Source organism: Neopelma chrysocephalum, unplaced genomic scaffold, assembly GCF_003984885.1.
Source record: "Neopelma chrysocephalum unplaced genomic scaffold, ASM398488v2 Primary Assembly neopelma1_98, whole genome shotgun sequence".
Lineage (NCBI taxonomy): Eukaryota > Metazoa > Chordata > Aves > Passeriformes > Pipridae > Neopelma > Neopelma chrysocephalum.
Genome location: NW_020897761.1, coordinates 375,157 through 402,164, shown reverse-complemented (window position 1 = coordinate 402,164; position 27,008 = coordinate 375,157). Strand labels below are relative to the sequence as shown.

General features: G+C 40.6%; 1 protein-coding gene across 8 annotated transcripts in view; it reads right to left on the bottom strand.

Moving 5' to 3' along the window:
• Nucleotides 1-27,008, bottom strand: part of RABGAP1L (RAB GTPase activating protein 1 like) — a 224,857-nt gene that overhangs the window by 197,587 nt on the left and 262 nt on the right. The window contains exons 2-8 of one of the 8 annotated variants that reach the window (XM_027694793.1): nt 26,540-26,664; nt 7,492-7,659; nt 6,061-6,250; nt 4,571-4,781; nt 2,456-2,630; nt 1,563-1,723; nt 983-1,093 (exon numbers count right to left, since the gene is read on the bottom strand). In XM_027694793.1, the coding sequence (XP_027550594.1) occupies nt 983-1,093; nt 1,563-1,723; nt 2,456-2,630; nt 4,571-4,781; nt 6,061-6,250; nt 7,492-7,626 (983 nt within the window). In that variant the 5' untranslated portion in view covers nt 7,627-7,659; nt 26,540-26,664. Of the gene's footprint in view, nt 1-982; nt 1,094-1,562; nt 1,724-2,455; nt 2,631-4,570; nt 4,782-6,060; nt 6,251-7,491; nt 7,660-11,205; nt 11,221-25,646; nt 25,664-26,313; nt 26,505-26,539; nt 26,665-27,008 lie in introns of those variants that run through there. The other 7 variants (XM_027694794.1, XM_027694800.1, XM_027694798.1 and 4 more) reach the window with 7 other exon arrangements.

Sequence of the window (27,008 nt, the reverse complement as noted above, 5' to 3'; positions counted from 1 at the left end):
CAGGTCAAACAGGGCCCAAAGGCAGGAAGGGCCAAAGGAACTCCCCTGAGAGCCAAAGGAAGGACCAAAGGAACTCCCCTGGCCCTAAGCCAGCCCCAGGTCCTGTCTCAACACCAGTTTCTCTGAGCAGTAACAGCTTTGACCTTCTGAGGCCAGGACAAAAGAGTCTTGAAATCTCTAGACCAGAGACCAAATTTCTTCAGCAGTGTTTTTTTGTTCTCTAATTTCCACTTAGAAATACTTCTGAAGACACGTTAAATTACCTAAAAACTCAGTGTCTGATGTAACCTGCATTCACATTTTATACTGGTTTTGAAGTTTAATACTGTGCAGGGTTAAGACAATCTAAAATTACTTACAAGCCTGTGTAAGTCATGCCAATTAAATAACTTTTTCACAGCAAAGCTAGTGGTGATAAAAATAACATCCTAATTGAGTATCCTAAACAACACCAAAATGAAAGCTAATTTCTAAGAAAGGTAGCTTTACTTCAGGGAGAAAAACAATCAAAAGATATTCAGAAATGCTTCACTAACTGAATGCTGAAGCCAAAATCATTTAAGTTAAAGATATATTGATATAGGTGGGTTTTTTTAAAGCCGATGAGTAGCAAAAGCACAGTTTTACACCACAGAAGAACCTTGATAAATTCTGCTTTAGATTCCTTGCCTAAAGTTTTCCTTTCATTTTTGAAGTAGGAGCCTGAAAGCAAGTCAAGAGATCAATCTTATGTTTTGGGACAGCTGGGGGCAGGTTTCCTTGATTCTGATGTTACCTTGAATTTCCTTTTCACTAGAATGGAAATCTCCTGTTGTTACTCTTTTGATAAGATTGCCATCTGGTGGCATTAATTCTATTGTGCAATCATATTTGCGTTATTGCTGTGTTTTTTTCTGTCACATAACTCATAAAGTCAGAGAAAAGTGCATTAAATACTGTTCTTTCAAAAATTTAACCTTCACCATTTTTATAAGACTCTTACCTTTCAATGGCCAGTTCTTTGTTGGAGAGTTGCTGAACTGTGATCACCACTTTCTTCTCAATTCCCTGTTTGAGCTTGAAATACAGTTTATCTCTGTCCTTTGGCACAGGGCTGAAAGAATAGAAACATTCTTAAGCACAGGTATAGAACATGAACTGTTAAACACAGAAAAGAGCTCACATTTTCTAAATTTCCAATAAATTCGAAGTTTATTAGCTCTTAAAAAAAAATAAAAATTAAAAAAGAGACCACTAGACTGTATTTACTCAAGAAAATTGTTTTGGCTCAAGTTTTTTACATACTTCCTACCATCCCTTCCACTTACACAGGCACACCCTGAGCATCCCTACCTGAAACCATACATTGAAATTAACCTGAAAAAAGGTATCCTGGATTTTAATCTTTTTACAGAAAAAAACACAGAGAAGAAAATTATAAAAAGGAAGCTGTTGTTTTGCTTTACAACAAGTCTGCTGGTGAAAGGAGGTCAAATGAATTTTGCTGCAGCACAGTGGTCATGAATTCTGAAAGCAGCTGTGTGCTTTTTTCAAAGAGCTCTCTGCTTTTCCTTTCTGATTACCTAAAATTTCCTTTTCCATCATCTTCTTTGACTTCCAAGGAGACACTGAAAGTGTACACATCACTGTCTGGAGTGGGAAGAACAAAGTCCTTCACGTGGTCAGATGCTTGTTTGGATGAACGCTTGAATGCTGTGGAGAAACTGTATAAAATCCGACTGACCTGCAGAAAAGCCAAAGAATCAAGACTTTAACCCAAAATAAAGAGTATTTTTCATGGGGTATCGTGATGTGGTTTTGGAGGTCACAGAAACACTGTTACTTCTCTCATGCTGAGCACAAAGCATGCCTCATGTAACACAAACCACTCAGCATCGAGTGTTTAATAACGAAGCCAATTCAGTAACATCCCCCATTTCCATTCCTGTCACATTCCCTGCTCACGTCATGCTCAGTGAGTTAATATAAATTACAAGATCAGGAATGCAGCTCATTAGAGGACCTGGATAATGTACTTTTCAGGTTGTGTAGCCTGACATACAGCTTGCTCTGGCAGGTGTCAAAAACCAAGATTTCTTCTTTTTCAACCTTTATTTTTCTACCCTAAAAAGTCCTTTTCTCCTAAACTGTCACATAGTTCTTCCTAAAATATCTAGGGGATGGTACTGTAAGGTGGTTCTTTGTAATTCAAAAGGTCTACACTGCAACTTTAGTTTGAAACATACCCAAATGAGGCCTGAAAAACAGAGTATTTCTCTGAACCTTAGGCTTTCTAAATCTTCCCACTAACAGTGCACTTCGGAGTTGTATTGAAATACTAAAAGAAACAAATTATATTAATATTCATGAATGACTGCTAACACATTTTTCAAGGTACTATAGACCATTTCCACAGCTGAACAACCTCCTAAATGTCGTATGGTAAAAGGGCTAAGAGCAGTATTTTAATACTTACGGCCTCTTTAATCTCACAGGAGAAAACATGGATCTGGAACTCTTCTGTTCCACAGCTGCTCTCCGTGAATGCAAAGCAGTCGCTCTCTGCAGTCCCGTTCTGCCCACGCACACAGAACAGCACCTTGTAGATGGGGAACGAGGCAATCTCCACGTTGCTGCACTGATCTATTATTCTGGCACGGAAAGGAGGAGGGAAGATCAAAGGAACAAGTCAGTATGACAGGCAGGCCTCACTAAAAGGCTGTTCTGCAATCAGATAAACAAGGATCTAAACTTTAATTACTGCTTAATTCAAGTACGCAACACGGGCGGCAGGAACAGGAAAGTTACGCTTTACAGATTTAAGATGTAAATGTTTCTGGTTGTAAAATTGACTTTATTTCTTTTCTACTCCATAATACAGACAAAGCAGAACCTCTATATCGTGCCATAACAATGGCCATCATTGCTCTGCAATGAAAAACACAAAAGAAGAAACGTAGAAACAACAGCAACCATAAAAATGTGATTTGCATATGCCTCAAGGAAACTTCAACATCGTAAAAGAATTTACATCTCCATTTAAGAAATCATTAAGAAAACATTATTTGTTCAGAATCTACAGGACTACACAGCTTAGCAAGGGCTTCTTGCCATGTCTAGGTGAGTATTAATCATAGATCTAATGGCTCATACAAAATTTTAAATTCCTCTCAAACTCAGAGCCCACAGGACATTACAGAAACTTTGAAGGTGATATTAGGAGTGGTGTCTCAGAGGGAGTGGGTTTAAAAGAATAATAGCTAGAGCCACAGTGCTCTCCTCTGTCTTTTCACTACTTGTCCACATGCACACTCACATCAATGGTCAATAAACACTGGTCACCTGGAATAGAATCCCAAGTCTTTAACAATAAAAATCCAGGACTAATCTAAAGGCCCAGAGCCAGAGAGGATCCAGCACAGTGTAATATTGGTGGGACACAGTAAGGGGAACCCCATGGGACAAGAATTCAGATACCAGGAATGGAAACACTCCTCAAGGACATCACTCGTATAACCTGGGCTTTGATGGAGTGTATTATATCACACTTGGGTTCACCTTTCCAGCTCTGTGCAGGTTCTTAGGTAGTGCTTCACTTACTTATATCCTCTGACATTAAAGTTCAAAGGAACCTGCAGTTTCACTTGCAAAACATCCCTCTTGAATGGTCACAGTGGGTCCACAAATAGGTACAGCACACCCAACATCTTGTGTCTGGGTGACAGTTGCCATCATAAGAGCCTGGAGTGTAATTCCCTAATTCTAATGGAATATTGTTTACCATTGAAGGAAATATTAAATTGCAATCAAAGAGTAAAGTGGAAGAAAATAATACAAGTGCTTGAAGGTCCTTCTGTCTTCCTCCAGAAGATGGTAGTCAAATAAGCTCGGGCAAAGAAGGAAATCTAAACATATCCTTCAGGTGCCTCAGTATCTGAGCTTAAAAATAAAACCTTGGCTATTGAGATGCTCCCCACTTCTGGATTCAAGACTGCTACAGGTGCATTTGTAGCGCACCCTGATTAAGAACCCTTGACTCTCTCATCACTAATTAAAAGACCCTTCTCACGTGAGAAAAGTAAAATGTTTTCTAGTTTCTAGAGACTGCCAGCACCTATATGGTGAGGCACACGCAGGTCTGAGCTGGCTTGGGCACAGCAGTGGCTGCAAACACAGATCAGCACCTCAACTCCATCACATTTGTGGGAGGGTCTAAAACTAACACTTCTGGAGCAAAGCCAAGGCCAGCAGGACTCCTGTTTTCTCAACACATGTACCTTGGAGGGCATTACAGACCAGGGAGGTTGGAGGTATTGTCAGCTCTCCCTTTCCAGTATCTCTCTTATTATCACATTTGAACAGAGATGCTGTAGAAGGAGATGCTTTTGCTCACACTGTATGGCAACTGTACCACCAGCCATGCACTGCAGGGGAAACCTGAGCTCATGTTTTGTTGCTTCAAGGCAATTTCTCAACATTAACTGTCTTCAGCACAAACTTCAGGCACAAATCCAGCAATTCTACTTCCCAAAGTCAGAAACCACCTCTTATGTGTCCGCTCAAGTAACAAACGAAACGCTTGGTGTGTTACCTTACAGAGCCTTCTGGAATGTTGGGAACATAGAGAGTTACAGGGAGAGGGGCTTGACTGGAGGACTTCATGTTTGCCATGGCATGGAGAGCTTCGGGCTCATTTCGAGGGGCCGACACCTTGGTGCAGCCCAGGTAGGTGAGTTTGTTGAACAACACGCTGTCCTCTTCCAGGGGCTCGCTGGGAGAGCACGGCCTGGGCGCGGAGATTTCTGCAAACCAAGAAACCACTTCTTTAACCATTTGCTTTTATTTTTACACAGTTTTTTTCTGAATGAGTTCCATAGCAGAGTCTCCTATGTTTTCTAGGGATGGATACAAGAGTCGACAGCCCAGCTCCAATAGTAAGAAATCCACTTGGCAGATTAATATTAACGTGAAGTCTGTTCTAATCTACTGCACGTTGCCAAGTGTGGCACGGGGACAAATTGCCTCTTGATTCCCTTCAGCAGCACTAGAACACAGCACAGACATTCCAAACCTTCCTAAGTAATCTGCCCTGTTATTTCTATTTCTTACTAGAGATGATATTGCCATAATGCTTCAATCATAAAGGCTGCAAAACTGAATTATTCCTGTTGGGGCTGGAGTGGGGCAGGGGGAAGGTATCTACAAGTATTTCTTTGTTCTTGCTAAAGGTTGTGTTCTGTTTGAAGCACGTCAAGCAGGGAGCCAGGAAGGTAAGTTTCTCAAAAATACAGCACACATGTAATTAGGAGATGGGTGTTTCCATTTCCATAAACTGTCTATCTTATTCTACCACAAAACTTTCTTTCTTTTATTTACCAAGAAGTGCTGTAGGAATTATCTAACAGAATACCACAGAAGTGTTCTGCATGCTGCTGAGGTAAAAGAATTCTAATTCAAGGCACAAAGAGATGGCCAGAGCCTTGTATTGCTAATATATGTAATGGAATATATATGTTTTATATTGTACCCTTATATACACATATATATATATATACACACATCAATATATTTTTCATAAAATAGATACAATATAGTTTACCTAAAAAGCTTTCACTCCTCCCCTTTTCACCAAAACTTCAAACACCAGAAGGTACCACAATAATTCCTATATCAAACCCAAATCTGGCCTTACTGCTACCTGGCTACAGGAGCAGAGCTGAACAGTTTCAGGTTGCTCAGGGTGTATTTCATTCCCAGGCAGCATTGCCAGTGAACACTGCCCTGAAAATTCTGGTTCCCCTGCAGCAGCAGCTCCACCTCAACTATCACAAATCATATGATCCTTAGTTCCAACTCATCCAGGGCTGGAGACAATGAAAATTATCAACCAGAGCAGCGCAGAGCATCAATCTGATGATAATTTATTCCTATCTATAATCCCCAACTAATAAGAAGAGGAAGTCCCAGTAGAATTTTGGAATGAAGCTCCAGAAAGCTTTATATTCGTTTTAAGGTTAACTTGAAAGTGCACAAAGAAAACCTTGCCCTGTGTGACTGAAGGGGGAAGCACCCAGGCAATACCTGTTGTAGAAGGGTCCAAAACGAGGTGCAGAGATGGTGGGTTTGCCTGCCCTGCTGGGCCATCTGCAGCTGCCTGGCCACTGCCATCACTGCAACCTCCCTGGAGAGCACAGACGTTTTGGTTCTTCTCAGAATCCCTCAGAATCTCTTCCATTGCCTTCTCCAACTGATCATCTCCATTGGAAAATACCTGCAAGCACGAGGAAATTTTTAAAGGTATTTGTAGTTTTATTTTCCCTGTTATTTTTCAAACATACAGTCTTGCTCACGGCAAAAATTAAGAAACTTTGCTGAATGAGATGACACTCTAAGAATCAACAATATTAAGTCAAATACAACCCAGTGTCACATCCCATTACATATAATCCTCATGTTCTCACTGCTCATCCAACAACCATCCATCAGACAACTACAGACCTCTCCTAGAATAACTGCTTTGTGTACTTAGATCCTCCATTCAGAGCAAAGGCCAGACTTTGCTACAGATTAAAGAAAATTTTACTTTCTTAGTAACATCCAGTGCATTGCAGTTGCTTCAGCAATTGTCCCCCACACAGGAGAGGTGCAAGTCTAAGGAAAGGGTAAAATAATGTTGAGACATCTCCCTAGGAAAAAAACAAAATGCAGCCTTTCACAAGAACCAGCTTTTCAGACAAAGGAAAACCATGGCCAAGGCTGCATCATGGATTCTGCCTCCAGGTCACCTGCCCCTTTCCAGACTAAAGCAGCAGCCAGTGTTCAAAACAGACAGAAATCAGGGCTGTAAACAACTCCCAAACAGTTCTGCTGTGACAAACCAAGTCATTACTGTCATTTCAAGGGGAACAAATTTCTGTTGTTCCAAGCAGACCGAACCCAGTAAATCAGCTACTCCAACTCAAGTGGGGAAATGTACAATTAACCAATCAGCTGCCAACCAAGTGCTAAAATATTCTGCTGTTTAGAGGTAGAAACGTTTTAAAAAAGGTCTTAGTCATGCCTTAAGTAGCACTAAGCAGGAAAACTAAATTAAAAACTAAAACCCAAGACCCTCTGTGGTCTAGTCCTATGAAGTCTAATTACATGCTTTTGAGATAACAGCATTCAGAGTCTCTGATCCCTAAATAAAGAATATTTCTCAAGCTTTAAAGCAAACCTCATTCTTTGAAAAGAACTTTTTAGTCCTTTACTAATATACAAATCCACAGAATACACACAAAGCTGATTCCCAAAGAAGTTATTAAAAAAAAACCTCAACTGCCACTTTTGGGCAGATTTGCTTAATCCGAGCTGTTAATGTCATTGGGAATGAGCAAGGACAAAAATCACAGTCTCAGAGTCTCCTCAAGCACACACAAGTATCTTTAATTAAATATTCAAAAGAAGTTGCAATCTTTTGATCAATACAAATCTTGTTACATATTTAAAAAAAATAAAAAAATCATAGCAAACCTTTAGCTGAGGTTTTTCATCTTTTCCAGAGGTGTTCTCAGGTTGCTGATGAACCAAGACAAATTCTTCATTAATTAACGGGGATACAGTTTCAGGAATCCTACTGGCTTTGCTAAATGATGTTTTGACTTCCATCTCAGGTCAGTATTCTCCTCCTGCCACCAGAAACTAATAAAGAAGGAAAAATGTTCAATAATGAGTTTTGAAGCTGCACACCGTACGTTAATAGATGCAACATGAAGTTATTGTGGATTAATATAACACTTAAAATTATATTACTGTATTTACTATATTCCCCAAACTCTGATTTCATTGGTATAAAAGGAACCTGATGATTTTTATGGCAGTGCTTAAAAATCCTCTGATTTAACAGCAATGGCTGTTATCTCAGTGTATCGATAACAAAGGAGGAAGTTCACCTCAGAGCTTTCACTTCCTGCTTTTAATCTTCCAGAGTCTGCTCCCTCTGCCTCCCCAGGTCTTGCCCTTGGTTCTCCCTCCTTACTCAGAGTTCCACAGATCATGTGAACATACAGATTTCCACAATCTGCACACCAAAGCATTTGCTCTCCACATAAAAACACATTTAGCAATTGATTATGTCAGGGGCTTTTACTGCCCTTTAGGTCTCCAGATGAAGAAGTCAAAAGTGACATCACCCCAAAATCACCTCCTTCTCAGCAAATTTCCCTGAAACCACGTGCAACAGTTAAAATTAACCACAGCACTTAAAAAAAAGAATAAACACAAACCACAACAAAACTGTAAGTATTATGGAAACCAAGAACAAGTTTTCCCTTGCTTACACAACAAAAAATAAACGTAGAAACAAAGGAAGAGAGCAAAATAATGGTCAGCCTCCAAATTACATGTTCATAGAAAAACCCAGAACTGAAACCATTCTGAGCACTCCAGCATGGGGACAGCTCCTGTAGGCATCCACCAAATAAAGGCAGTATCACCTATGTTAACTCAGAATGTCCTTCCTGATTCCTTAGGTTGAGCCTCACCCTGCCCTTCCCAGCAGCACCACAAAGCAGAACTGGGCCACCTTTGCTCCTCTTATGGTTCCAAAGCACCCAGTGATGAAGGACAGGATGGTAATTTAGGTCCAGCTAGAGGGAACCACAAAAACAGAATGGAAAATAAAAAGCCGTGCATGTTCCCCCCAGTCTGAGCAGGTGTTACTCATGTAAGCCAGCAGAGAAAGTTCAGCAATTTCAAACCACAAAGCAGGTGTGGTGACCACACAACTTTCAATACTCTAATATTTTCTATCATTTTTGAAACTGCAGCTCCAAGTGAGGGAATTACACGTGGAAATCCCAGAATAACTGAAGAACTCAAGTCCTTCAGCTAACTGCCTTGTATGGCAGAAGAACTCACTAGAAGAGTCACCTTAAAAAAAAGCCACTAAACAACAGCTACAATATTCAGAGAGTGGTTACAAATTTGGATCAGCAGGTCAGCACAGTCTGATGTCCTTCATATCTCCAGACTGAGCATGAACTCACAAGCAGGAATATTTTCCTGACAGATGACATAATCTGAGCTCCACCCAAACCTGGGTACTGGATTCACCACTGGAGTGAATCTTTTTAAAGCATCTTCACCTCAAAGATCTTCCTGGCACAAGAAAGACAAAGTTTTAATGCACAAGATTTTAAGTATGTTACAAACAGTTTATTAATTCCACCTTACTTTTTAACAAATGTTGTGAAAACATTGCTGAAGAGCTCGTTTGCAATAAAAAAGTCAGCTCAAAATAACAATATAAGCTGGTTCTACTATATCAATTATCAAAGCCAAATGCAGGCTGCAGACATGAGTGTATCACCAATTCTTCTTTCTGCAATGAAGCAAGAACCACCAGGCACACTGTGAACTATGAAATGTCTTCTGTAGCAGCAGTTCAATAACAAAACTGGGGAAAATGTACCACTTGCAAAGCCAAAGGAAATGATGACAATGCAACTAGAGAAACACGCTGAGAGACACAATATTTGTTCTTGTCCTATGTGGGTAAAGGCAGTGTAAGAGAATTCTTACCTCCCAAATTCTGATCTGAAAGACAAAGGAAATATTATAAACCTTCCATGACTACAAGCTCCTCATTCAGATCAGACCCTTAAAAAGCATACCAGACACATTCCTGCAATTACTGCTGACTTACAAGGCCTTTAATTTCTTGAAGAGTGCACTCCAAGTCTGCCTTTCCAACCAGCTTAAACCACCACAGTGCAGACACAAACCTTTTTCCATGCACAGCTGAATAAATTAGCACCTCAAACCCCCGAATTTCAGCCTATCACTGTGGACTGCTCCCACCTGCCACCAAGTGTTACTCTCTGAATGCCCTGTCTCCCACTGCAGTGCAAACAAAGCCACTTGAGTTTCAGTTTAGCAGTAGAACACGAACACAAACCCATCAGGCATTCAGGAAAAGCTTTAGACACCATATTTTATGACCAGTCTTCAAACAAAAGTAGATTTTAATGCCAGGGACAGAGTACCAAAACTCATGAACGAGTCATTTTTTCAAATTAAACAACTTCAACTCTGAGGTGAACTTTACTCAATTATATAACTGTGAGTCTCATGAAGACTATTGAGATTCACACCACCTTAAGTAGTAAGATACTTTAAGAGAAACATTTTCTACTTTTTCATTATAAGGCCACATGATCTAACACTGCAGCTAAACACTTCTGAGGAAAAGCTGTAAAAAGAACAAAAACTTCTCTGCAATAATCATGCATTAAGGTTATTTGAGGAAGGGGAAGAGAAGAACATCTGAAGGGGGTTTTTTATTCGTTAGAAACAAGAAGAGAGACACACACACATATGCTGGACTTTCCAGTCACCTCCATCATTGGATGGTTTCTGTCATTCCCCTTTTGTCATTTGCTTTAGTCCTGCTGGAGGACTTACTCCTTTTTTGCTCATTCCTGAGTTATGTACTTCAACTCCCCTTTTCCTACAAATGTTAAGAACTAACAACAGTGTCAACTATTACACACGTACAAAATCTAAGAACAGACCCCTACTACTGAACTCAAACATGTCTCATCTTTTTAATCATCCTTTCTGATGAAAACCTTAAAGCTAAGGACGTAAGAAATTATCTCTGATGGCATCAATCAGAACAGTTGTACAATCAGGTCAGATTTATTCCCTGAAGGCAGCAGCAGCCCATCCTGGTGCTGAAGGCTGGCTCAGAATCCTGAGGAAAGGGGTTTAGCCTTTGTTTTACCAATTTAAAGTTTCTGGGAGGGCAGCAACCAGCAGAGAAGGGCTGAGTCAGGGACAGGAAAGGCAGCAGTGCACGTCAGCTACCTCAGCCCCAAGCACAGTGCCACAGTTTAAGCTGTTAGTGCAGTTTAGTTCTAAATGAAAAATACAGCCTCTGTTCTGCCAGCACTGCTCAGGCTGAAACCTCAGAGCAGATGGTACCTTCCCAAACCACCAGAGCCAGGAGTCAGAGCTGCTTCTCCAGCAACGCCTTCAGAGAGACGACAACAAATTGTGCTGTGAAAGTTCTCTCCACAGTGGGAGACACTGGGAAGGAGGTGCTACTACTGCAAGGAATAATTGCTACAAAAGAAGGACCTTGAACACTCCTGCTACTTCCTACAGAGAAGAGAACTTTCCTCCATACTTTGGTGAACAACATCACACAGAAAAAAAATAAATCAGAAACCCAGCACTAAATACACAGGAGGAAATTCTTCTAAACTCGGTCAAGTAAACCCTACAATAAAAAGATAAAAATTTTTAAAAGTAACAGTTTCAGAAAAGGTTTTCTGACAGAAGGGTTTTTGAGATACAAAGAAATTAATCAGACATGGTTTTAAAAGAGGGTGTGTGGGGGGGGGTGGTGTGTGAATCTTGCTCCAAAAAAAATATCTTAAGCTGTAAGGATAATACAGTGACTGAAAAAAGCAGGTACTTTTCTAGTGAGCTTTATTAGGTAATTTTGGTCAAGTCAGTCTCTCTGATGTACATCAGTTCCAAGTGTTTTGATTATGCAAAGTCCTGAATAAAAGCCAAACTACTTGGAACACTTGGAACATAGGTGTTTTGAGACCAGTGACCAGAACTTGCTACACCCATGTACAGTACTAAGCTTTAAAAGGCTCAAATCCAGCAGCTTCCTCACTTCATCCCAGGTTCACTGCAGCTCCCTTTGCAGCGTAGCCTAAGTGGCTGAAGAGCAGGAGGAGGTGAAGAACAGTGACCCTGGAAGATCCAGGTGGATTCAGCACTGCATCAGAGTAAGGGACACGAGACAGAAATGCTCCTGATTCCTTCCCTCCATAACCCTTCCATGTATTTCACATGGAATCCAGACTGGCAAAAACACATCCCATAGAGAACACAAGTAGGTAGGGATGGATGCCCAAGGCACTGCTGGCAACACATGCCCAGGAGAAGGAATCAAAGGTAGAGCCACCGGCTTTCCAGAAGGAAAACGCTTTTCACACCTGCTCAGATTCAAAAACTCCCTCATCAAACTGGTCACCAAAAGTAAATATCAATTCTTAGATGAATCAGTCTTCTGAAGCACCTACCAGACATTTTTGTGTTTACTCCAAGTCTCTGTTCAATAAATATTCCAAAGTTACTGCTCAAGTTTACTGTTGGTTTGGGGTGGGAAGATATAGATTTTGTTTCAGCATTATAACCACCCAAAAAACATATAAACTGTAAAGCTATGAAAAGACAACAAACAAGGAAGATAAATATTTATCTATTTTCAGTAAGCAACAAGAAACATGTTTGGAAAGGAAGCTTCTTCCCTGCTTGAAAGAAGGCAATCAAGAACAGGCTAATTCATACTTTCTTTTATCAAACAAAATCAGGTCCTGTATTACACAGGCTTTCAAAGTCGTGCAGTTTGACTGCTAATCTCAAACCACAGAAAAAACACTGGGAAATAAGTTCTACCTATTTTCAGAACTCAGGTTCCTCAAGAGAATCTGTGGGACCTTTCTGAGGAGGAAGGTCCAACAGAGTTATGCAGAAATTCATCTTCTGATAAGAGAAGTCCGAAGGAGAAATACACGCCAAAGAGCAGAGTTTATTCCCATTTTTGAGCTCCAGGATCCAAGGCATGACAGCAAAATGAGCACTGAACTAAGGGATGCTGCAGCCACAGACACCCAGTGAGTCAGAGCTGGAGAGCACTGCAGGGATGTGCTGACAACAGGACCTCAGGGCACAGGAAGCCGGACAGACACCCCCAGCTCCACACATGCCAACTCCCAGAACTGAGGGCTCAGCCACAGCATCCAAATGTGTCACACCTGGGCATTCCCCTGGCCCCACCCCAGCAGCTCAGATCTTTAAGGAGGGACAGCATCCCCACAAAGCCAGGCTTGCTGCAAACACACACAGCTTTACCTTTGCCAGGCTTCCTCACCGACACACTGAACACCCTCATCAAATTCCATATTACACTGTATGTTGAGGCCCCAAAACCTTCTTCTCTAGTGGGCTCATATGCAGAAGAAAACCCTGGTGTCATCAAATCAGTTTGTTTAAATCCCCCTGACAACAACAGCAATTTTATCTCTAATCTCAACTTCTCTTTGTGTAATCTTTATAGAACCAACTGTCTCTATGCTCGTGCTAACTACTGTTTTATTACCCATAAGTTGTTTCCCAGGGTCTTATCTCTGGCAGTGTCAGACTATGTAAAGGAAAAAAACAAACACCACTTTATTTGGCTTACTGATACTATTTCCCAGGATTAAAATCAACTTAATACCGAGCCGCATCACTATATTTTAAAATACAATGACATATATGTATATAAAAATCCTTATTTCCAGGAAAGCACTGTTAAGAACAAAAGTCTTTCTGAAATTAAAAAAAAAACCAACCACACACAAAAAACCCCAATACACAAAAAAACACAACTAGAAAGTAACCATTAACTTATTTTGGTAACCCTGTCTCCTCTGAGAAAGCAAAGCTCCACTATGTAGGCAACAGCAAATAATTAGTCTGCTCATGAATGGCAAACTGTTTGGAATTGTTGTACTTGGGTGCCTGGATACAGAGGTTTTTCCAGACTCTTTTTACACGTCAATCTCATAGCCAAGGAATAACAATATAAGGAAAACAGAACCAAAAGAGAACTACACAAACAAGAAAACGTCTGTTTCTCCTCCAAAAACATACTGTACCTGCATCTCCTCAAATAAATGATAAGCAGCAGTTGTCAAACACATCTCAGGGTGAATAAAGGAGAAAACCAGCTTTCCTGACTTGAATCTCTGGGTTACACACAAGCCACTGAAGCACTTAAAAATTACACACTCATAGCTTGGAGTTGCTTGAAGGAAAAAATACTGCTTTTATTTCTCTTAAACTTAGGATCACCAAGGTAAAGAACCCTTCCAGAGCAATGGTGGGCGTGTGCTTGGCACTGAACTGGAGCACACAACTCTACTTATTCCCTTCCAAAGAGTACAACTTAGAAATAAGTGTAAATAAGAAAGCTTCTGCTACTCTAGAGATGTTACTTCATGTGTATCATATTAACAAAAAATTACACTTTATACATCAAGTTCTAGCAAACAGGTTTACTCATTTAAGCAGTAGGTCATTCTGTCTCAAGGAAAAAGCAAACAATGCAAATAAAGCAACTCTAATACACCTTCACAGTTTCCCTGACATCAACTAAACAGCAACACTTCAGCTTCTTGAGCTTGTCATTAGAAAATGACAAGCTTGTCTTTGGAAAATATCAAGTAGCAACTAGGAGTATCAATTTTTCATGGCTGGAGTTGGACAAACTTGAGTTGCTTATTTTTCTCCCACTGCTGCATGATGCTTGCAGGCAGCATTCAAACTGAAACCCATCCCCAGCCAAGTCACTGAACTGCACAGCCACTCGCTCAAAAACATAATGTCCTATTTCCAGAGGAAAAAAGCAGAAGCATAACACAATCCTTGCTTTAAGGAGATTATGTCATGGTTTATTCCCTCACTGTAAAAATAACAGTGTTGGTCTAACACAGTCAATGCAACAACTTCTCTCCGTTAAATATATTGACAATTTCAAAGAGGTGTTTTCTCCACTAGCTATCATTTCCAGAAATAATTCCATGATGTAAGGCACAGCAGACCATATGGAGCAGCAGTGGGACACAGGGCAGCAGTGATCCCGGGTGCCAGTCCCTGTCCTTGCCACACAAGTGCCTCCCACAGTGTCAGTTCCGAGGCCAGCGAAGCGCACCAGAAATCCTGAGCCACCGACCGCCTTCAGAGTCAGGAAAATCCTTGTTCCTCAAAGCCACGACTGGAAATTATGACAATTGTTACCTTGAGGTTTGCAGATTTAACTTGAGATCACAGTGTTTTGTTCCTAAGCTCAGAAGGTACCTTTGTAGCACCAGCCACAGACAGCGTTCCCCAAAAGCTGCTCCCCTGCAGTGACTGTAGGATGCACCAGACAACAGTTCAAGTTCTTTTCTCATCTCATTTCCTTTAGATATTTTTCTTAATCTTAAGTCTTTCATTCTAATAGTTGTCAAAGGCAATCATGAGTCGTAAATGAGTAACAACACCAGACTCTGGTTTTTCACAATTCAGTCAGATTTTCCAAACTTGCAAGGACTGTGAGTTTTGATTTGACAGCCATCTAGACTTCTACTGCTGTTGTATAAAAACTGTCATTTCAACAGTGTCCCCAACACTTTGTAAGCAAGAAAAAGATTTCTTTTTTAATATGAAACAAAGCCAAGCTTCTTGGTAAAAAGAAAAGACTCCCGCACATGTTAAAAACAAATACTTCCACATACATTTAAAATAAATACTTTCACATATATTTAAAACCCTAAGATTTTATACTGTCACTTGAATTTAAATATTTAGATATAATAAGAAAAGATGGAGTGAGAAATCACAGTTAAAGACCAAACAAGGTTCTGCCTGAACATTCAGATCCCCATTAAAAGGCTTCCAAATTATCTAAAATCTTCTAGGAACTGGTATGAGCTGTGCATGGGAAAGCTTCTGGAAGACACACATCAAGGAATAATGTGGACCTTCCTTAAAAGGTTTTCAAGGATCCTTAAAATCTCTTTTCCTTAAAAGAGATTTATTATTTTTAAAAGACAGTGTGTTGAGATGATTTCTCTGTGTGATCAACTTCACTAATCAAATTATTCCAAATTCATTCTGTAATTCAAGGAAGAACTACGGCTTGGAAAGGTGGTATGAAAGAAATCAACTGGCCCCTACAGAAAAACTTGCTCATTCAATTAATAAACAATTAAGAATATTTTATAAATCTAGCCTAAAAAAAATATTTGACCTAAAGGAAGTATCCCTCAAAGCTGCACGAGCAAGTGTCTGAAAAAGTTACACAAAGAAAGATGTTTGCATTGCATTACCTGCAGTTACCATCAAATTCACACCCAAGGATGGGTATAATCTCACAGTTGATTTTTTAGGAAATGCTATACATAGTGTTACCTTCCAAAAATATTTCACATCAGACCCTGAAAAGCTCAAATACCTCTTAAGCTCAGTATTTCCTCCCCAGACTGCCAGAGAAGGTGAACAGGAAAGAGAACACGCGAGCCCTTCTTCCAAGACACAATTTCTTTTCATCCCACACATCCAAAATGATCAGAATTTATTTCTTCTCCTAAAGGATTAAAGAAAAAACTGGCTTAAAAAAAAAAAAACAACAAACCCATGTAATCATGATCTTTTGATCACTCTGTTTTACATCCTTGTTTTAAAAACTCCTTGAAGCTGCTACAAGCACATCTTAAGGTATTACAGAAAAGATCCGTAAAAAGCCACTTTCAATTAATGATTACAAGATAGGGTTACAAAAAATAAATTAATCTGAGGCTGCCAAAAAAAGGTTTTTTTGTTTGTTTTTGCAGCTTTTCTCTAGTAATCAAATTTGGTAGATAGAATTGCTTTAAAGGACAAACTCTATGCTAAAAGCATCTCAACATAAAAACTTTTTAGATCCTTCTTAGGATGAAACTATCCCTGGGCTCAAAGAAAAAGCAGCTCAATTTTTTAATATTTTTTTAAGAAATAAACTTAGCCTCTGGGCCAGATTACCATTGTGTAGATCTTATGTACCTCATTTATTAAATTGAGTGAGTCTCGTGGATTATTTGTGGTGTAAGCCTCAGGTTAATCTAGAGCAGCCCATAAAAAAATCACAGGATAAGCTCTTGCTGCAGAAATACATCTCACATAATACAATACAGTTGCTTATATAATAACTGCAGAAATCTTGCAAAAAATACAGCAGAACTCCCATGCATTTCCTTGATGCAATTTTCTTGTCTCAGATTAGCCAGGAATCAGGAACAAGCATCTGTCTGCTGAGACAGGCTATCTAGAGCAGCTTGAATTTTAAGTGTTATTTCTAGTTTGATAAATTCACCTGATTGCAGAAAACAAGAAAACCTGAGAAGCCCAAAACCTGTGACTGCTATGCCTTTTTTCTTTTTTTTTTATTAATCACAGTCTCTCAAAGTGTCAGAGCTTCCCAAATACAGCCACACTGTACTATCAGTTTCAACTAAACGATGTGTGGTTTTCATTAAATGCAGATGCGAAAACGTACTGTCAATGTTTACATTCTGAATACTTCCCCAAAACATTTTTACTTCTGGAAACAAAGAGAGGAAGTTACAGGCAGCTAATCTAAAACAAAAATTCACAGAAACGCAAAGCAGTAGGAGAGGTCATGCTCTAAGAAGTGGTTATATAAGCCTTTCCTCACCACAGCCGGGTTTTTATCAGTGTTAAGTCATGAAATCCTTAAACACAGCACAAATGTCAAATACAGCTGAGAGATTGCAACTCCCAAAGGCAGAATGCCCCCATCGGCCTCAGAGCCAAAGTGAGGAACAAAGCCATGGAATAAGCAAAGCATTTTCAGTACAGGACTCCAAAGCCAGCAGCAGCAACACCTTCAGAAAGATGACAACAAATTGTGCTGTGAAAGTTCTCTCCACAGTGGGAGACACTGGGAAGGAGGTGCTACTACTGCAAGGAATAATTGCTACAAAAGAAGGACCTTGAACAGCCCTGCTACTTCCTACAGAGAAGAGAACTTTCCTCCATACTTTGGTGAACAACATCACACAGAAAAAAAATAAATCAGAAACCCAGCACTAAATACACAGGAGGAAATTCTTCTAAACTCGGTCAAGTAAACCCTACAATAAAAACATAAAATTTTTTAAAACTAACAGTTTCAGAAAAGGTTTTCTGACAGAAGGGTTTTTAAGATACAAAGAAATTAATCAGACATAGTTTTAAAAGGGGAAGGGGGGTGAATCTTGCTCCAAAAAAAAATATCTTAAGCTGTAGGGATAATACAATGACTGGAAAAAAGCAGGTACTTTTCTAGTGAGCTTTATTAGGTAGTTTTGGTCAAGTCAGTCTCTCTGATGTACATCAGTTCAAAGTGTTTTGCTTCTGCAAAGTCCTGAATAAAAGCCATACTACTTGGAACACTTGGAACATAGGTGTTTTGGGACCAGTGACCAGAACTTGCTACACCCATGTACAGTACTAAGCTTTAAGAGGCTCAAATCCAGCAGCTTCCTCACTTCATTCCAGGTGAGAGCCTGTGCAAAATCACCAGGGGGCTCTTCAGAAGCCCCAGGATAGGAACTGCACATCTGGAATGGGATCATGGCACCTCACAGGGACTTTCTGGGAACTGCACAGAACAACACAAGCACTTCTTCCACACTCCCCAGTGAGACCCCAGGGGTTCACTTACTGCCAGAAAGAACAAAAAGCAGGATCACAGAGGCCAGGGAGAGAAACTGGAACAAGGATCACTTGATTTCTGTGGCTACTATCAAAAGCTCGATACTAAACCACACTCCAGTCTGACTTTCTGATGTCTCAATATGATGAAAGAAAAGGAGAATCAGAAAGGGGAAGCTAGAAAGGGTCAAAGGCAAATTAACACTATGATTATGGAGAACTTCCAAGTTCACGTTACTGTTTTGGAACTTGCTAAAGTATTTTCTCGGACATCTGGATCAACTCCTTCCACGCTTCCCCCAGAGTTCTGATACATCCCTACAGCAATAAACAGTAATAATTAACACTCAAAACAATGTAAAAATCAGTCACTGACTTTCATTCCTCACTCCTGTTTCCTCAAAAGCACCTACTGTGCTTGCCTGAACTCACTGACTTAGGGTAGAACAGGGAAGACTTTTAGCCTTAAATATTTGATTAAACGTTATGTAGATGCCAGAAGACCTTTAGAATCCGACCCTCAAAATCACTTAACTGTTATCTCCAAGAAGAATTCTAGCCAGTAGCTCTTTATTTCTTGTAAATTTATAGCACCAATAGTAATTTATAATAATGAGGATCAAGTATAACAGGGTTAAAAATACCTTTTTATGATACAAGTGTGAGCAAACACAAATTCTGCCTCCATGAACAGAAGGGATCAGCATCTCCAAGGCCCAGTCTTCACCACATTCGAGTTTTACTCCCAAAACAACTGGGGGCACACACAAACCTTCTCTTTCAACTCCACTGCTGTTTTGCAAACAAACAGTTCAATTGAAGAGAAAATGTTGGTACTTACAAGCCACAGATATTCAGTAGTATCTGGAAGATGCAGGAGGTGAAGAAGTCCCTAAAAAAAGCTGCAACTCTTCCCACCTTTCTCTGCACAACAATGAACAGAAGCCAGACCAAACCCAGCACTGGGCACAGCTGCTTCTGCAGCGCTGCCACCACCAGTTACTTGAGAGTTCTCTTCAAAATAACAGGAAATAATGAAAGTATACACCAGTGGAACAAAATTAAACAAAGGGTTCACAGAATGGGATTAAAAAAATAAATCCATTTTCTGCCACATGCATTTCAGATGGCTCAGTCTAAATCATACAGTCTTGGTTTTTCAGTAACATTTAATTTAAAAAAGACAAGTTCCTATGGAAAAAAATATCAGCTTGCAGCATACAAACTCTTAATAAAGGGAAACACACCAATATCTTATTTAAATACAAAGGAAAACCCTCCAGTTTTAGCCAGCCATTGAATTTGTCCACCTACATCTAAATTAAAATTCTGTACCTTGTATTTTGTATCTAAACACACACACAGACAATGCATTAGATTAAGAATATTTGCATTTTATTTTCACACTGAGTTGACTGCAAAGGCCTGAAAAGGCACAGCACAGCCTTCATCATAAGTAAAAATTCGGGGGGAAGAATAAAGAGTTAGAAAAAAAGAGAGAAAAATAACACATTTTTTATTGTCATGTATTTGTTAAAATACAAATATGTGTACACAATACACAAATATGTGTATTGGAGCAGATCTGTGGATCTCAGCAAAATCATTTTGTCTAATTTCAGAAAAAAAACACAACAATATTTTGCATACACAACAGAAGCATGCATTAAAACCATCTTAATTATTATGCTGAAACAGCAGATAACAAGACTCTAGATCTCTGCAAAGTGCAGTAATCAAGTCAAAATATCTAAATTGAACTACTTTAAACTGTTTTGCACTGGAGGAACTTCAGAAAGTGCAGATGGCTACAGAATTTATAACCAAAACATCCCAAACCACCTGAAGATAGGACACTCTTACCTCACTGTGAGGCCCTAACACCACAGGTGTCACTGCACTGAACCCAGACCCAGGGTGTTCAATGGAACTGCTTTTAAAATAAACCCTTTGGGGAGCAGGGAAGGGGATGATGCATTTCTGGTTGAGACAGAAACCAATTTACAAGGAAAGGATCTATTTCCCTAAAGAGTGGTAAAGATTATCAACATTAACTAAACAATTAGTTTGCACTGAAAGTCAATCCTTCAGATGAGATTCTCGGACAGAGCCTCAACACTCACTCTTTTTCCTTCCAAAAGGAAAGATAAAGTCATATTCATGGACAGCTGCAACAGAACAGCATCTGCAATTTGCTTTCTACCAAAAAAAAAATCTGGTTGTGTGACTTAAGGTACAGCCAACAGATATGACCTAATGAGAAAGGTCAGCTATACCTGAACTGAAAGCACAGCTGCCTAACTGAGCTCAGCATCCTGAAAGCCCAGAGGTTTAAAATCACTTATAACTCACAAGAAGTGTCAAGAGTATTCCCTAACTACTAAGGAATTGCCCTCTGGAAACTTATACCAGCACACCTTGTAATACAAAACTTGCCATATAGAGGTTTTGATGATGAAAGAACAAATAAATAAATAAATAAATATATACACACACAACGTAAGGGATATTCCAAGAGCTGGATTTATTTGCCTGCAAGAGAAGACCAGGGACTGATCATGAATGGTTACCCAAAACTGCTTCCTTTCATTAAAGGAATTCCTACTCCACAAGTTTGACAGCAAGTGCTGAGAAAGGACTTTCCTGTCAGTCACATTCACGCTGGTTCCACTCCTCCCCTGTGTCACTGATCTATGTGATGCAAACTATTTCACTTCCAAGCCCAAGAGTACCCACATTCAGCCATTTAGCAAATGGCCTTCAAGATCCACTCTTCAATTCAGTCACTCACTGAAATCCTGTTCTGACAATTTACTGCTTCTTAAAAACACCTTTCACTTTTTTCTGCCCTTTGAGCTTTTCTTTCCTAGTTAGAAATCTTCTGGGAGATATTATGAACTTGAGCAATTAAGGCAGGAAGTTGTCCCCCATCGTTAGTAATGAGGTTCACTGTTTAAGAGTCTGCCAGTAGCCCCATGTAAAATGAAAGTTCATATTTGAAAGGCAAATGTGCAGACTGATTTTACCATTAATTACTGTAGTTATGGAGCACTGGTTTGCATAAAAATGTAACTCCACTTGAATATCTTTCTGCTGTATTAGAAACCAACTCAGAGCTCCCAGCCATGCTAAAAAGCTTATATTTAGTCCAAACAGATACCAAAGCCCTGTTTGGAAAGGACAGCTACACCAGTGACTGTAATCAAAGCTCTGCTTTGGTACCACTGTCACCACAACACCACAAATCCCAACACAAACACCAGGGAGGGAATTGCAGGCAGCATCAAGCACATGCTGACGGTTTATACCAACCAAGAACTTTGTTCCAGATTCTTTACACAGATTGTAACTCGAGAACTCATTCCCTTATTTTTCTTCAACAAAAAAAATGCTTCAATTTCCAAAATTTTGGTTTGTTCCAATGATTTCTAAATTGGATTTATGCAACAACCAAAACAATTAAATTAATCCCAACTGAAAGCACTGAGGTACAGATTGCATTAAGTATTTATCCACCCATCCTGCTGCTAAATATCAACACCTCCTTTTCAATTACAATGCACAAAAAGGGAAGGGCACACACTGAAACTCCAAATTTCTACCTGGAGTTAATTATTTTAGTGATGAAAAAAAAAGGAAAAGATGTGTGGTTGGTTTTTCTCATTGTTTTGTCTCCTTGGCACCAAAGTACAACTTGCACTCGACACCTCAGGCAGGACTCACCCCCTTATCACAAGAGCCTGGTAATGCTTGCTCTTGCTAGGGGGAAGTGACATCTTTGATTTCCTGCTGAGTTAGAATCACTTATTAACCACAACTTCAACCAATTTTGAAGTTTTACACATTTATAGATACGAAAGTTTTGGTTTCTGCTTCAGAAGCACCCAGGAAGCAGGTGCAGGAGTGGCTGCCCAAGAGGAACCCAGAGGCACAGGCTGTGTGTGCAAGGATGGCATTAGGAAAAATCAACATCCATCTGGAGCTAAAACTGACACAACAGTGTATTGGCAGCTGAAAGCCTAAGGAAGAACCTCTCTCTGTTCAGTGGGACAGGGGACCTGATGACAAAGCACATGGAAAAGGCTGACACACTCAGACCTTTTTTACCCCAGTTTTCATTTTAAGGTCCACTCACAAGCCCCCCAGGCCCCTGAGCCCAGCAGCAGATTTTGCTGGAGTAAAGATTTGCGTCCAAGGGAGGAAGACGAAGCTTGGAAGCACTTCAGGAAATTCTACAGAAGCAGATGGGATGTACCTAAGAATCCTCAGGGAGCTGGTCAATGTCACTGAGATACCACACTACCACTTTTTTAAAGGCTGTGAGACTGGGAGAGGTTTCTTCTGACTGGAAAAAAGGCAAACATCACACCCAACCTCAAGAAGAGCAAAGAGGAGGATCCAGGCAACTACACATCAGCCAGCCTAACCTAAGTCCATGAGAGGATTATGGAGCAAATCCTCCTGGAAGCTATCCCTATCCAAGAGGGACAAGAAGGTGATGGGGAATAGCTGGCATGGATTTGCCAAGGGCAAACGATGCCTGATGGACACAAGAGCTTACTGCAAGGAGACAATTGGCTTAGCAGATGATGGAAGAGCACTGGATACAGGAGGCCATTAACAACAGTATCCCACAGTCTCCCTACAGCCAAACTGGTGAGACAGGCACTGGGTAAGTGAGCAATAAGGTGTTTGGGAATTTGACTGGACTGCCAGGCTGAAGGAACAGGCATCAGCAGTGCCAGGTCCTGTACAAGCAGTTACAGTCACTTCCCCTGAGCATCAGCACTGAAACCAGCAGGACCATCCCAGGTCTCCACTAATCACCTGGATGACGGGATAGGGGGCATCCTCAGCAAGTTTCCAGTGACACCAAACCAGGGGAGTGGTCAGGGCTCCTATCCAGAGGGACTGGGACAGAATGGAGAAAGGCACTGGCAAGACCTTGTGAAGTTCAACAAAGGCAAGTGCCGGGTCAGCAACAGAACAACCCCCTGTGACAAGACGGGCTGGACACGACCCAGATAAAACATGACTTCTGCAGACAAGAACCTGGAGATCCCAGCAGGCAAAACTTTGAAAACAAGTCAGCAGCAAAGGCAGCTGAGCACAGGCTGGGCTGTTTGCAGGAGTGCAGGCAAGGATCCGTTCCCCTGTGAGGCTGTGTTGGCAGTGCTGTGCCCAGTCTGGGCTCCCTGGGACAGCACTGACACGGGCACTCTGCAGCACGTCCAGCTGGCCGAGCTGGGCAGGTGGCAGGAGCACAAGGTGTACAGGGAGGGGCTGTGGAGCTGAGTTTGCTCAGTCTGGGCAAGAAAAGAGCTCTGAAGAATCCTTTTTGCTCTCAGCTCTCTCATGGAAGGGCGCAGAAGAGAGACCTGGACTCCTGGGATGGTGCACCATGACACGACAAGAGACAACAGACACAAGCCAGAAAGTAAATTCCAACTAGTTTAAAGGGGGGAGGAAAAATCACTGTAACTGCTGTCAAATGTAAAGCCAGATAGCCTAGAAAGGTGTTAAAGGCTGGACCAAGCTTATCTACATTACTCTTGCTTCAGTAGGGATCTGGATAAGATGACTTCCAGAAGCCCCTTTCAACCGAAATTATTCTATTTCAAGAATTTATTATTTCATCTGCCTGTGATTCTATTTCACAAACTTTCCTTCAGCATTTTTGCATCAGGTTTATTACTTTTATTCACATATTTTAAAACTTCAGTTCTCCTGGACATACAGTAAGCCTACATCCAAGTTTGGTGCACAGAAACGTAAATACCTCTTATCTACTTGCCCTCAGAACTTTTTCCCTTTCTACTGCTGTGCTTCCCCAACAACCAGGGAACATGTTTTCAGCATCAGGACAATTCTGCACTTCTAAGCTTACTTGATCTAAAAAACCCACACCTTTTTCAATATCCTGACTCAGGACACAGGGGTGTTTAGAGTAGGGAATCAGAGGGCTGTGCCCCACCTCCCTTTGTTGCAAAAACTATGTTTTCCTCTGTCCAAAGACTTTTGTCCATGCTACTATTTCCAAAGAGTAAGAAAAATTCCACCAAGCACACAATATAACAGAGGTTTTCCACGAGGGCCTCACTCATCTTTCAGAGTGATCTATTTAATTAAGCAGGTTTTGGAACCCAGCTGATGTATTTATCTCCTACTTACAAACAGTCACACCTAACAAACTACTTTTTCAGCTTCACAAAGTCCCCTCTGGGAACACTTCTGATATCAAAATTAAATAAACACCTTAAAAGCCACAGAGGTGTTTTTTAATACTCTATGCATTGGTTTTGTTTCTTTTTAAAGTTAGGAATACAGGAACAAGGTGAAATAAGTAGTTTTCAAGCTCTTTACAATAATGGCTCCTTTAACAGCTGTACCAGAATAAAAGGGTAAGACTGAGGCTGGAATAAACTGCCAAAGGTATGACTCTCAAAAAACATATCAAAATATGCTTGAAAACAACTTAACCTCCACTGAAAGAACACCTTCAGAGCTTCAGGAAGCTCTATGTTAGTACTTGAAAGGTGCATTTTAATTGTCACTTAATAGGTCAAGATTAAAATTCATGGGAAGAGGCTGAGAGCTATTACAGGAACGATTAGTGCAGCTGGTGGTCCAAAGAGAAAACAATCCTGCAGTGGTGCATTTCCACACATTTTTGCATCCTACTGGTTAAGAGTGCTGCCTTTTTTTTCTTTTAATAATACCAAGATCAAAAGTGCCAATAAAATATATCAGTCCACAGGGGGCACAAAGTGGGTATAATCCAATGACAAATTCATCTAGACTGGTAATCAGAATGTGTGTAATTACTAAGGTCAGTCATGTCTGAAATAGCCTTCCAATTATAGCAGAGGTAATAGCAATACACAACTCATTACTTTTAAATTAGAGCTCAATAAATTTACAAAAAACCCCTCACAATGCCCAGATCACTCCTTGAAATTAATGACTCACAAAAAGTTTAGAGACAAGAAAGGATAGGCAAAGGAGAGCAAAGAAAAACACAGCAACTTCTGTGGACTCTTGGAAGAAAAACAGAGATACAGTGGTGGCTCTTAAGTCCATTTTGATGAGAGTAAGTAAAAAATGACACTAAGGCTTCATAATCAATCTAAGTCAGTACTGGCAAAAAAAAAAGAGCTCCTACCACCCTTATTATCATTGCTACCTTCACCACAAGCAGCTTAAGTCAATCAAAAACACAAGGTGGCTTATTTTAGCAGTAGTGTCTTCTGCTGTGAACTTACTGATCATAAAATGAGGACCCAGCTGGGGCAGGAAGTTGTTCTAACCAAAGAATACCTCAGAGAGGAAAAGAAAAAAAGAAATAAAAGTACTACTTTTTGACCAGATTAGTTCTCTTAACTCACCTCCTGGAAGTCCCTTTGATGACAGAAGAGAATGGGCAGCCCCAACTCAGACTTCAAATGTTAGGGAGTACACCAGGAACACAGAAAGCCACGTACTAACATTAAATCTTAATAAGTGAATCACTTTTTAAAGGACTGAAAGCTGTTTTTAACCAAGCCACACATTTCACTGTAACCATCTCAAGGCAAACACTGCAGAGCACCTCCAATAACTCTCGAATTTAGCTTCAATTCTTAGAACACTGAGTCAATTTGTGCTTGCTGTAACTGTATTTACAGTCTTTTCAAGTTTAAACTGCAAACTAATCTCTTAATCATATCACTTACACCATCTAACCCACATGAACACAGTTGGCTACAATCCTACTTAAAACCTAGGCACAGGCATAACTTGCAGAACTAACCTTATACCCTTAGTAAACTGTCATAAGACGAGCTGAGTTAGTCCCAGAACACTCAGGATTTTGGTCCATATCAGAGAGATTTAGTTAAATAAAGCCACGGTACCTTTCCTGAAATTAAAGGGATGAGCAGATGTTGCCTGTAACATCACAAAGGTCTCTCTCTGGAAATGGAAAGCACAGCTGGCCTCCCCAAAGTTCTAGCAGAAAACCAACGTGATTGTGAGACTAGAGCTCGACAGCGACAGAAAAAAAGCAACGCTTACCTAAGCAAGCTAATTCTTACTTGTTGCTGGATTTTTCTCAGTCTTGAAGAGCTGACACTTAAAATCTTTTTTTTTTCCCCACTCCTAAGCAAAAGTATGGATGCACACACGCAGGCAGCTGGGAAATGTGGCAGGTTATGACTTATTTACAACACCATCAAAACCAGGCAGCTTCAACAGCACAGCTCTGGAAGTGACAGCAGAAACAAAGTACACAGGAACTCACACACGAGGAAATTCTCCGAGACCAGTTCATTCAGGTGGTTTCAGCAGGTTTTCAAGTACTTTTATCTCAAGACAAGGACTTTTGTACCGGCTCACGGTTAGGGAGAGCCGAACTGTGGAGGGGGGCTGGAAGAAAAAATACAGATAGAAAAAAAGAAAACCAAAATAAAAAAAACCAAACCAAAACAAGACGTGGCAGACGGCACAGATTTAGGACAGCAGTTCGCTAGTTTGGGCTCTTGGGAAGTGACTTCACTTTTCCCGAGGAGGAGGAGGCAGGCAGATGAGCACTTCCACGGCGCTCTCCCTTCCCTCACCACGAAAACAACTTTATTTTTCGAACCCCGCACTCCGCTCCGGCTCCGCTGCTCCCGGAGCGGCGCTGCTCCGGGGCACTCCCCACACACACATCCAAAACACACAAACAGGGCACACCGCGGGGCAGCGGCACCATCACCCGCGCCCCCGCC